Source organism: Sarcophilus harrisii, chromosome 5, assembly GCF_902635505.1.
Source record: "Sarcophilus harrisii chromosome 5, mSarHar1.11, whole genome shotgun sequence".
Classification (NCBI taxonomy): Eukaryota; Metazoa; Chordata; class Mammalia; order Dasyuromorphia; family Dasyuridae; genus Sarcophilus; species Sarcophilus harrisii.
In genome coordinates this window covers 177,215,339-177,228,756 of record NC_045430.1, presented here as the reverse complement: position 1 = coordinate 177,228,756, position 13,418 = coordinate 177,215,339, and the positions used below count along the sequence as shown (strand labels likewise).

The following is a 13,418-nucleotide window of genomic DNA, read 5'->3' as shown; positions in this document are numbered from 1 at the left end:
CTCGCAGTGGCTATCCCTTTAATTTCTAATTCTTTGCCACACAAAAAGAACAGCTATAAATAATTTTTTTTTACATATAGATACTTTTCCTTTTGATCTCTTTGGGGTACAGACCTATTAGTGATACTGCTAAATCAAAGGGTATGCACAATTTGGTAGCCCTTTGGTCAGAGTCCTAAGTTGCTTTCCAGAATGGCTGAATTGAGTCATAACTCCATCAACAATCCATCATATCCCAATTTTCCCACCTCTCTTCCAACATTTTCATTTTTCTTTTCTGTTGTAATAGCCAATTTGTTAGGTATCAGGTGGTATCTCATAGTTGTTTTAATTTGCAATTTGAAAATCACTATTGATTAGAGAAATGCAAATATTACTCTATGTCTCTTCTTTGATCATAAATTCTTCCCTTATTCACAGATCTGACAGGTAATTTATCCTTTATATTTAATCATATAATCCTCCCTGCTCTCTGTGTCCATTATTTATAGGTAGGTTCATCCCCTTCACATTCACAGTTAAGATTACCAACTGTATGTTCCTACTTTTCCCCAGCTGTTTATTCTTTTCTTATTTTATTATATCATTCTTCAAAAGTGTTTTGCTTTTGACCATTGCCCTCCCAATCCACTGACCTTTCCTTTTTTTATGTATTTTTCTGAATACATGCATAGTTTTCAATATTCATCTTTGCAAAACTTGTGTTCCAAATTTTTCTCCCTCTCCCCCTTTCCAAGACAGTAAGCAATCAATATAGATTGTGCATGTGCAATTCTTCTAAACATAACTCCATATTCATCATGCTGTGCAAAAAAAAAAAAAAAAAAAAACCAAAATCCAAAGGAAAAAGAACATAAAAAAAAAAAAGCAAACTAACTGCAATTAAAAAAAAAAAAAAAGATGAAAATACTATACTTTGATCCACAATTCTCTTTCTGGATATAGATGTCACTTTCCATCAGAAGTCTGTTGAAATTGTGGCAGCTAATTTGGAACTATGCTCAAAAAGTAATCGAACTGTACGTACCCTTTGACTCAGCAGCGTTATTACTGGGCTTACATCCCAAAGAAATCTTAAAGAAGGGAAAGGGACCCGTATGTGCACGAATGTTTGTGGCAGCCCTCTTTGTAGTGGCAAAAAACTGGAAACTGAGTGGATGTCCATCCACTGGAGAATGGTTGAATAAATTATGGTATATGAATATTATGGAATATTACTGTTCTGTAAGAAGTGAACAGCAGGATGATTTCAGGGAGGCCTGGAGAGACTTACATGAGCTGATGCTGAGTGAAATGAGCAGGACCAGGAGATCATTATATACTTGAACAACAATATTATATGAGGATCATTTCTGATGGATGTGGCCTTCAACAATGAGATGATTCAGAGCAGTTCCAGTATCTTGCAGGAATTATGGGAACTCCTATAGGTTCCTTGAGGTGGTGAGGGTTGTGTCCTCTTGCTGGATCTCCTCCTGGAGTGCAACATCAACTCCACCTGTCTCCTTTCTGTGGCTCCACCTAGGGCAGTGCTGAGTGGGCTGGGCACAGGTAATCCCAGAAGATTACCAAAAGCATAAATAGACAGCTCTGAGTGGAACTCTCTTACTTTCTGCTACTCCCACTGAGAGGATGAGTGAATAAAGACAGTTTGCACCTCCTGATCGGCTCATCTCCCTGTTTATTCAAGTAGGCTCTGAAGACTGGTATGTATGGCCCAGGCAGCCTAGCGTAGTGTGCCTAGACAGTCCAGCACACAGTTTTGTACTACCGTATTAGCTTTGTGCTGTATTGCTGTAATCGCCTTGCTAGAATTTTATTTAAAACTTTAGTATCAATATTTGTTAGCAAAACTGATCTATGATTTCCTTCTGTGAGCCCCCCACACTCCTTTAAAAAAATTTTTTTAAAATTTTTGTTTTCTCTGATTTTGATATCAAGACTATATATGTGTCAAAAAAAATTTGATCAGATTTCTTTATTTTTTTTTTTTTTCAAACAGTTTGTGTCATATTGGAATAAATTGTTTATTTTGTGAAATTCACTTCTCTATTCCTGGGGGGGGGGGGGGATGTTTCTTAGTAAAAACATTTATGGTTTATTAAATTTCATTTTCTAAAATAGTATTCTATATTTTCCAATTTATATTTTAAAGCCCTGCCTTTAAATGAGAAAAATTAAAACCCTGTGCATTAAAGCCCAAGCACTGGAATATATATATGTTAGCATTCCACTCTTTGTGACTCTTTTTGGGGTTTTCTTTGCAAAAATACTGGAGCGATTTGCCATTTCCTTCTCCAACTCATTTTATAGATATGGAAACTGAGGCAAACAGGGCTAATAGGTCACTTGCCTAGCCTAGGGTAACAGTTTTATACCTTAATAAAATTGAAATGTCATAATTTATTACATGTTCCTTTGCATTTTGGCTTGAGTGCTTTAAAAAAAAAGGTACCTTGTCAGTTTTATAACACAGTGTGAAGACTTCATGTTCCAGAAGTGCAAAAACCATAGGGGTATTCATAATATTTAAGCCAAGACCCCAAAAGGCTACAAAAATGTGTTTGCCAAAAAAGAATTTTCAATTGCTTCTCCTTATTGGTGCACCCTATCACTTTTTATCTTTGATAAAGCATGGGGTTTTTTATCAAAATTTTACTCGATTTACTCAAACACATTAGTAGTGTAGTTATTTCTTTTAAAAACATTTCTTTGAATTTAAGTAGGTTATTAATATCAGCTACCTTAGGCTCAGAATAATAGGACAAGAACTAAAGAAATGGGAAATCAAGTTTTAATTCAATTTGGCAAATTTTATTAAGTACCTCATATGTTTAAGGTAATTTTATAGAATTATGTGCCAAGAAAACTGACATGAATAAAATGGATATTTACAAAAAAAAGATTTTAAAAAAGTAATTCGAGAAGGGAAAAGATTATTGGGGTGATCTGTGACGTCTTTGTAAAAGTTGGCACATGAATTTCTATGTTCAATAGATATGTAATCAAGCACTTAGGATGCAAAGACAAAAATATTTCCTCATCTCAAGGATTTTATCGGGGAAAAATATAGGTAAATACAAAATATATATACAATAAATGTGAGGTAATTTTGGTGGTGTGGAAAAGCACAGGAACTCAGAAATTAGGAAAGTCTTTTGTAGTCATTGAGTCTTAAACTGATCTTTGAAGGAAGAAAAAGTTTCTGAGAGGCAGTGCTTTCCAGGCAATGCACTGTTTGTGTACACATACACACACACACACACACAAACACAGAAATAGATATAGAGATGGAGATATAGAGATACATAGATGTGGAATATCAGGTATGGGAAATAGAAGTCCAGTTTGTCTGAAACATAGAATATTTGAAAGGGAATAATGAAAGTTATGTTGGAACCAGATTATAGGGGACCTCAGAACGTCAAGTTGAAGATTCTATATTTTATCTTAGACACAATAGAGAATCCCTGAAGGCTTTTGAATAGAGTACTTACTTGATGGTACTTATATTATGGGAAAATTAATTTGCTGTGGAAGAAAGATTGGAAATGGTAGAGACTGGAAGCTATAAACATTTAGAAAGCTATTTTGTTTATCTAGATAAGTGATGATAAAGGTCTGGACTATGGATATTTGAGTGAAGAGATGGAAGAAGTTTGGAGAGATGTGGAGGTAGACTGGATAATTCAAATTCAGTGAATTTGAAAGGTAAGGCAGAGAGATGAGTCAGGTGTGACTGAAATTGCAAATGTAGGTGAATGAAAGGACAATCTTCAACAGAATTATTGGTAATTAGTTTTTGAGAAAATAAGTTTCATTTGAGTTTGACAGACTGATGAATGTGCCATAACAGCAGTTGTTGATATAAGACTAGAACTAATGGGGGGGTGAAGGAGGAAAGATAAAGTCTATATAGATCTGGCAATTATCTCTATTATTGTTTAGTCATGTCCAATTCCTTGTGACCCATTTGGGGTTTTCTTGGCAAAAATACTGGAATGGCTTGCAATTTCCTTCTTTAGCTCTTTTTGTAGATGAGGAAATTGATGCAAACAGGGTTAAGTGACTTGCCAAGATGACAGAGCCAATACTTAAGTATATGAGGCTGGATTTGAACTCGGGTCCTCTTGGCCCCAGATCTTGCCATTTTGCTTTCCATCTCTTCAGTCATCTGCATAGAAATGAGAATTTAACTTGTGAATCCTGATGAGATCACTAAGAGAATAGTCTTTAAGGATAATCATGTTAAATGTGTAGGAAATAAGAGAACAAAAAGAGAAGCCAAAGGAGAGAAGAGTAGTGTTTAGGAGTAAGAAAGGTAGTTAGTAATGTCAAGAGCTGCAGAGAGTTCAAAAATGAGGACTTTAAAAAGGAAGATTGAGCAGATATAGTCATAGGAGAGAATAGTTTCAGTAGAGTGGAGCTTTATGAAGCTTTTGATAAGGTTCAGGCAGCTTCAATATTAAAGAGGACAGCTGGAAAGAGAAAGTATCTTTCTGGATTGGTGCTAATTTTCCTCAATCCCAGTTTTAGAAAGTGAACAGCAGAGTTTCTATACGGATGTATAATTTTCTCATATTATGCCATTGGGGATTCTAGTTGATGATTTCTGAGAATAATAATTGTGATTGCCTTTATATACTCTCTTTTCTTGATGACTTCATTTGGTTAAATCCTCTTTTCAATAAATGGTTATTCACTTCCCTTAGAAATTTTTGGAATGTATGAAGTCATATCTTAGGAAATCAGAAATCTAGCTTCAGAATGTATCTAGTAGCGGGGGAAGGAGCATACACAAAATGGAATAAGATGGATGAAGTGGGCATTCAAATAAATATCTTCCCCCTTTTCTTTATGTGTTCTATTTTAGGAAGAATTCATTTAAGAATCTGACTGGAAAGGCTTTGGACAAGATCCACTTGAATTGGCAGGTTGAGATGGAGAAATTATGTTTACAGCCTTCCAAATTAGTTTCAATATTGTAACTAGTCCATTAGAGGATTAAATGGCCTATTGTCGCACACAATATTTCTGGGCCACTCCATCAGGTTCATGCAAAGTCATCATCTTCATAGTCAGCTCCATGAATCAAGAGAATTTCTTATACCATGTTACAGGTGTTCATCTCCTTTGCAGAAAAGAATTTCTTTTAGAAGTATAGTGGTCAGAAATGTAACTGTTTTTTTTCAGGTTTTATCTTTCAGATTTTACCTTAAAAATCTACTCGGTGGATAGGGACTAAGATGGTAGATGAATCACATATGAAGAGAGGAGCATAGATTTCATGAAATGAGTGTCAGAATTCAGAGATAAATTTTGATTATAAAGTAAAAGATTTCTTTACATAGTGCTGTGTAAATATTGAAGTACTTTCTCTATGTTAAGTCTTTATTGTCATTACTATTTGATGTATATTGGAGATATCTTTATTATTCATCAGAATTTTTTGGGGGGGAGAAATGTTTTTATTGATAGCCTTTGTTTTTGCATTTATATTTGTTTCTGATTGTATCTTCCCTTCCCTTATCCAGCCATTTTTTGTACCAGTTTAAAATGAAATAGAAAAAAGCAGTTGCACAAAACCCAATATATTGAGTCTGACAACAGATGAAATAATTATACTTATAAAAGCCCTCACCTGTGCAATAGATAGAGATAGGTGCTTTTTCTTGAGGCAGATTTGGTTATTATAATTACATAATGTTTCATTTGGAGACTTTTTTGTTGTTCTTTTGCATTATGGAAGTCATGTCTTAGACACGTTTTATCCATGTTCGTCAGTTTGTTTAGCCATTCTGTAGTTAAAGGGCATCTACTCTGGTTTTTAATTTTTACTATCACAGAAAATCATCCTATGAATAAGTATGATTTGGTTGATCTTGTTGCTGAGGATGGCCAGGTCCATCAGAACTGGTCATCATATAGTATTGTTGTTGAAGTATATAATGATCTCCTGGTCCTACTCAATTCACTCAGCATCAGTTCGTGTAAGTCTCTCCAGGCCTTTCTGATATCATCCTGTTGGTCATTTCTTACAGAACAGTAATATTCCATAATATTCATATACCACAATTTATTCAGCCATTCTCCAACTGATAGACATCCATTCAGTTTCCAGTTTCTAGCCACTACAAAAAGGGCTGCCACAAACATTCGTGCACATACAGGTCCCTTTCCCTTCTTTATAATCTCTTTGGGATATAAGCAATGGATGTGTCTTGAAAGACCTCCTTTTGAACTCCGGGCAGAAAGACATCCTTTTGAAAAACCATTGGTAAGAGGCAAATTTTTAATATAAGGGATAAAGACAATTACAAAAGATAAAAAGATAATTTTGATGATGTGATTTTGGAACACAAACAAAATTATGATGTTCAGGATAAGAGAGGAAGGAATTGACTGGGGAAAAGAACAGCAACTTTGTATCAAAAAAAATTTCTTTTTGATTAAGTGTTTGCTATCCAAGATATAAAAAAAAGTAACAAATGCATGTCCAAAAGCCATTCCCGATCACATAAACAAATAGTTTTCAAAAGAATTGTAAACTGTTAACCACTATACTACAAAAGATCTAAATCAATAAAAAAGAAATACAAATCAAAACAACTCTGAGGTTTCATCCTTGGACAAATTGGCAAAGATAACGAAGTGTTAGGATAGTTAATATTAGAGCAGTTGTGATTAATATAACCATTGTAGAAAATAGTTTGGAATTATATCAATACAGTACCTAAATTACCCAGATTCTTTGGCCCATAGATTTGGGTTGTATTTTTGGGATGTATTTCAAGGAAGAGACTAATAATAAAAGTCTCCATAAGCACCAAAATATTTATAAGTTAACACTTTTTAGATAATAGAAATCTGGAAGCAAATTAGATACCCAGTGATTAAAGAATGACTAAACAAATTGTTGTTACATGAATCTAATGAAGTATTACTTTGTTATAAAAAACAATAAATGTAACAAATATAAGGAAGACTTAAAAGAATTAATGCAAAGTAGAATCACCAGAGCCAAGAAAATGTGTAAAATAATGGAAATGGAAATACTAGCATTCCCAAAACAATTTAAAAAAATTGCAAAATTACAAATAACAAATTCGGTCCTAAAGAAAAGTTAAAAGAAAATAGCTAGAAAAAATATTTTTTAAAGTATTTCCAAAAGAAGTACAGTGACTGGTAATGAACTAAGTGATCTTTTCCTTCTCTTCTACTTTCTATGCTTTAACATGTTTATTGTTATATTATAAGACTTCATCTATAATAATGTATATTTTGGTGAATTGAGTACTAAAACTAAAATAACTTTTCTATTTAGAATATGATGAGCATTTATTTTTACTTTTATTTATCTGTCTTTTCATATAATATGTGTGTATATGATGCCTAATGACATAAAATGTAGATGTTTAGACAAATATCATCTTAAACCAAAACTTGACTGATATTGTGAATGCACTGATATATCAATAAAGGAATATTAACCTTACTACTATTGCTGGTAGTAGTTCACATTCATATGGCTTTTTAAGATTGCAAAATAGTTTTCTTACAACTTCTTTTTGTAGTAATGAAAGTCATGTAGTATTTGATTTGGAGATAAAGCAACTGCCACTTGTATGTAAAACTTGAGGTAATTATAGTGTGTCATTAATTACGGAAGTGCATTATTTGATGTTTTTGTCTTCTTTCTTGGTCTTTCAGATGACTTGTGTAGAAAAGGCAGGAACAGATGAAAAGATGCTCATGAAGGCCTTTCGCTGCTTAGGTAGTTGGTTTAACCTTGGTGTCCTGGACAGTAATTTTATGGCTAACAATAAATTGCTAGCTCTTCTCTTTGAAGTTTTGGTGAGTATTGAATTTTTGTTATTTACCAACATTTGGTTGCAATATAGTTTCCCTACTTTTTAGTAACTGGCTTACAGAGAAATTACAAAGCTTTCTGAATTCTACTTAATACATACCGAGAAAGCAGAAGTGTTACTTCCTTTCGTTTGCTAATGTTTCTGGGCCAGAGTTGTGAACTTCTTCTCTTTCATTATAACATTTTAAACATATAGAACATACTTTACTTTTAAGTTATACTTATCAAAGAAAATTGATTTTGTAGTAAATCTATGTATATAAGTAATTTGCATGTTAGAAGTCCCAGTGCCATAGAGCTTTAGATATGTGTAGTTACTTGTGTTCATTCAAGAAGTTTAGTAAGATGGTTTAGTTAGATGCTGAAATATTTTTAATGAAAGGATTTGAAAACATTGAGGTCAATACGGCAAGAAGTAATATGCTTAAACATGCTTAGTCATATTTTTTTTAAAAAACCTTACTTAATATTTTATTTTTCCCATTTAATGTAAAAACAACTTTAACATTTCTCTCCAAATTTTTGAGATTCAAATTCTTTCCCTTCCTCTTTCTCTCCGGCCTCATCCTCAATCTATCCCCATTGAGAATGCAAGCCATTTGTTAGTCATATTTTCATTTGAGTTTAAAAGAAACCTTTTCCCTCATATTCTTTTTCAGTGAACCAATGATTAGAATAGTACTTTAGCTTTTAAAATTAAAAATAGGATGATCACAAAAAAGAAATATTGAAAGGGACTTTAGTATTGTTCTATTTTTCTGTCAAGGTCTCTTGCCCTTGTTGACATTTAAACAACTAATATGTCTGATTCTATATGTCTATAGGTGTGATTATAAAGTACATGGAAATATTAAACATCAATATCTTGGATGTTAGTGAACTTAGATGAATGGAAATGGGTGAATTCAATACAGGTGATCATAGCATACACTCTGTTGGGCAAGAATCCCTTAGAAGAAATGAGGGTCATTTCTCTAGTCAATAAAAGGGTGAGAAATACAGTATTAAAGTATAATTTCAAAAATGACAGAATAACAGTTCAAATTTAAGGAAAGCTATTACAAATAACACCCTCCAAGCCCCCCAAATGTTTCATTCATCATGGAGATTTGAATGCTAAAATGGGAAATCAAAAAGTGACTGGAACAGCTGGCAAATTTGGCCTTAGAGTACTAAATAAAGTAGGACAGATAGCCCTAACTCTTGGGTTATAGCGAACACTTTAACAATTTAACAATTCTATACATGGACATCTTCAGATAGTCAATATACTTTGCAGCCAAAGGTGAAGAAGCTCTATATAATCAATTAAAACAAGACTTGGAACTGATGGTGACTCAAATCATAAACCATTAGACTTATAAATAAAGATATAGATGAAACCTAAGTAACATCCCTTATGATTATGAAATGGAAGTGAAGAATAGGTGTAAAGGATTAAATCTGGTAGAGTGCCTGAAGAATTAAGGACAAATGTTTGCAATATTTTGCAGGAGGCAGCAACAAAAAACATGCCTAAGAAAAAGATCATGAAAATAAAATGACTGTCTGATAAGGCTTTACAATTAGCTGAGGAAAGAAAGCAAGAAGGTTAGGACAAAGGCAAAAATATACCCAACTGAATGTACAATTCCAGAGAATAGCAAGGAGAGAAACAATATAATTAAAAAGAAAAAATTAAGAAAATTAGCAATATCTAAGTAACACTGCATGCCAAAATTAGTATGACAAAATGTGAGGGACTTAACTGAAGTAGAAGAGCTTAAGAAAGGGTGGCTCCCAGTAAACTTTGGATAAAAAAATTCCATCTGCATCTAGAGAGAGAACTCTGGAGATTGAATGTAAATCAACACATGCCATGTTCACTGTTTTTTTCCTTTTTTTTTTTTAATTCCTTGTGGATTTTCCCTTTTGTTTTGATTTTTCTCTCTTAATATGATTCACGTGGAAATATGTAAAAAACGAATTATACATGTATAAACAAAAAATGTTTTACATATAATACTGGAGAAAAAATGAAAAATAAAAAAGTGACAAGGATACAGAAAAGAACTAAAGATATTAACATTACTGATAATTGTGATAGTGTGGTTACTAGATAAAACTAAGTCAAGTCAGTCTTAGGAAGCATTGCTCAAAATAAGAGTAGTGGAAGTGATGAAATTCCAGATAGCTATTTAAAATCCTAAAAGATGACGTAGTTAAAGTGCTACACTTAATATGCCAGTCGATTTGGAAAGCTCAACAGTGACCATTGGACTGGAAAAGAGCAGTGTATGTTCCAATTCCAAAGAGTGGAAATAGCAAGGAATATTAAGGTTTTGAAACAGTTGCTGTTATTTTACATGCCAGCAGCATTATGCTTAATATTCTCTAAGTTAGGTTTCAGCAATATGTGAACTAAGAATTACTGGAAGAGCATCCTGGTTTTTGAAGAGAAAAAGAACTGCAGACCAAATTACCAACATTCGCTAAATTATGGAGAAAGCAAGAGTTTCAGAAAAGTGCCTACTTCTGCTTCATTGTCTACGCTAAAGTCTTTGACTATGTGGAACACAACAAAATGTGGCAAATTCTTAAAGAGATGGGTACACCAGATCATCTTACTTGTCTCCTGAGAAGCCTGTATACTGGTCAAGAAGCAACAGTTAGAACTGAACATGGAATAACTGATTGGTTTAAGATAAAAAGAATATGATAAGACAAGGCTGTAAATTGTCACCTCATTTATTTTACTTATATCCACAATACATCATGTAAAATGCAAGGCTGGATGAATCAAAAACTGGAATTAAGATTGCTAAAAGAAAAATCAATAATCAATAATATGCAGGTGATACTACTCTGATGGCAGAAATTGAAGAAGAAATCAAGCCTCTTGATGAAGGTGAAAGACAAGAGAGTATAAAAGCTTGTGTGTAGTTTAATATAAAAAAACTGATGGCTAAAGCTGGTCCAGTTACTTCCTAGCAAATATATGGAGAAGAAATGGAAGTAGAGCAACTTGAGGAATGAAATTAAGACACTTTCTCCTTGAAAGGAAAGCTAAGGAAAATCTGGACAGCTTAGTAAAATGTAGAGCTATTGCTTTATTAACTAAGGTAAATATAGTTATGGTTTTCCCAGTATGGATATAGGTATGAGAGTTGAACTATAAGGAAATCTGATTTCTGCAGAATCATCACTTTCATATTGTATGGTGCCAAAGAAGACTTGAATTCTTTGGATGACAGAGATCAGTACTTAAAAGAAATTAATTTGGACTATTCACTGGAAAGTCAAACATTAAAGCTGAAATTTAAGTATTCTACCTATATGATGAAAAGACAGGACTCTTTGGAAAAGAGCTTGATTTTGGGAAAGAATTGACGGCAAAAGGAAAAAATCGATAGTCGATGAGATGGACAGTGTCATGGAAACACTTGGACAGACTTTGAAAGATGGTGGAGGATAGAGGAATCTGTCATGCCATGGTCCACGGAATTGTGAAGTTGAACAACTATTGAATGGCTAAACAACAAGATATGATATCTGATGGTCCAGGTAGAAATATAGATGGATAACTTCATAATATTTTGAAGAATGGCTTTTTTGTTTTAATTAGGCAATGGGAGTTAAGTGACTTGTCCAAGGTTGCACAGCTACAAGTATTAAGTGTCTGAGGCCAGATTTGAATTCAGGTTCTTCTAACTACAGGGCCAGTGTTCTATCCACTGTATAGCTGGGCTCTTTACCGCCGCCCCCCTCCCCCCCAATGACTTTTAAAAGCTAAAAACAGAGTATCAGAGTATATATATTTGCGAAACAGAGACATGTGCTTTGGTGCTTGCTTGTATGCTACTGTTTATTGATGTTGAGGATCTAGAGAAAAAATGATTTTGATCAGGTAGTAGACTGACAGGAAAAATTAGGTTTTATTTATTGTATGATATTATGCATGATCTCAGTGATGGGAAAGTTTCTAATTTCATTGTTACTTTGTCTTAATGTAATGTGAACTATGATCTCTAAGTTGTGAGAAATATTGAGTTGTGAGAAGTGGCAAAAAGCCTGAAAGCATTTTAGAATTGAATAATATTTTATTTCTGAAGCTTTTTAGAACAGACCCTTAAAGAACACTTATCATAAGACTCAATTAAAGCTTGAGCTACATAAGTTTCTTAGAGTATCCAGGCCCTTCTCCTATACTACCTGAGAATTTGTTTGACCCTTTCATAATATAAAATAAGGCATAAAACAGGGACAGATATGCTCTTTACAAGAGGTATGCCATTGTCATACAGGATATCTGACACATGGTCATCCAGATCTATTTGTGATGATTGTGCTTATCATATCAAGCCCTAAATATTGTAGCAGAGTCATGTTAAGTGAAATCTATAGTAGTTCAAAAATTAGCCATTCATGTGCAACAGAAAAAAAAAAAAGATGAAGAATATCTGTTGTCCAGCCTAATAGATGTTATTCATCAGTATCTGTACTCTTAAGAGAATAACCTCATGGATAAAATCTTGAATTCATTAAAATATCTTTACTTTGAGATATTGAAAAAGAGTAACTATTAATTATTCCATTTATATTTTTGTGAGTGCCTTTTATATGATTAACACTGTGTTGATGTCCTTAACCTAAGCAACTTAAAGTTTAATTGGAAAGCCAAGATAAATTTATTTTTTAATTGTGGGGAGATAAAAATCATAGCAAAAGGGAAAAACCATGGGAGATATACAAAACAGGAAAAAAAAAAAGTAAACATAGCAGATTGCATTTTTGGTCCAAAGTCTGTTGGGATTGCTGGGATCACTGAACCACTGAAAAGAACCAAAATTTTCATAGTTGATCATTGCCCAATTTTGCTATTATTATGTTCCTGCTTCTTTCCTGCTTGTTTCACTCAGCATCACTTCATGTAAATCTTTCCAAGCCTTTCCAAAATCAGCTTGTTCATCATTCTTTATAGAAGAATAATATTCCATTACTTTCATATACCACAACTTGTTCAGCCGTTCCCCAATTGATGGGCATCTATTCATTTTATAATTCTTTGCTATCACAAAAAGAGCTGCTACAAACATTTTTGCAAATATATTCCTTAGGATACAGACTCCATAATGGCATTGTTGGCTTAGAGTACGCACAGTTTGGACATAGTTCCAGATTGCTCTCTAGAATGGTTGGATCATTTCACAACTCCCACCAACAATGTGTAAATTTTCTCACATTTCCTAAAATATTTATCCTTTCCTGTCACCTTAGCCAATCTGAGAGATGCGTAGTGATACCTCAGAATTGTTTTATTTTGTATTTCTCTAATCAGTAGAAACATGACTGGGTCAAAAGGTATGTACAGTTTTGTAGCCCTTTGGGCATAGTTATATATCACTCTCAAGAATGGTGGATCATTTGACAACTCTACCAACAGTGCATTAGTGTTCCACTTTTCCCACATTTCCTCCAACATTTATCATTATCTTTTCCTATAATCAGAGCCAATCTGACAGGTATGAGTTGGTATCGCAGAGTTGTTTTAATTTGAATTTCTCTAATC

The 13,418-nt window shown here is 33.4% G+C and overlaps 1 protein-coding gene across 1 annotated transcript in view; it reads left to right on the top strand.

The window, feature by feature from the left end:
* Window positions 1-13,418, top strand: part of TNPO3 (transportin 3) — a 117,539-nt gene that overhangs the window by 50,178 nt on the left and 53,943 nt on the right. The window contains exon 5 of the mRNA XM_031939033.1: window positions 7,711-7,854. Coding sequence (XP_031794893.1) covers window positions 7,711-7,854 — 144 coding nt within the window. The remainder of the gene's footprint in view (window positions 1-7,710; window positions 7,855-13,418) is intronic.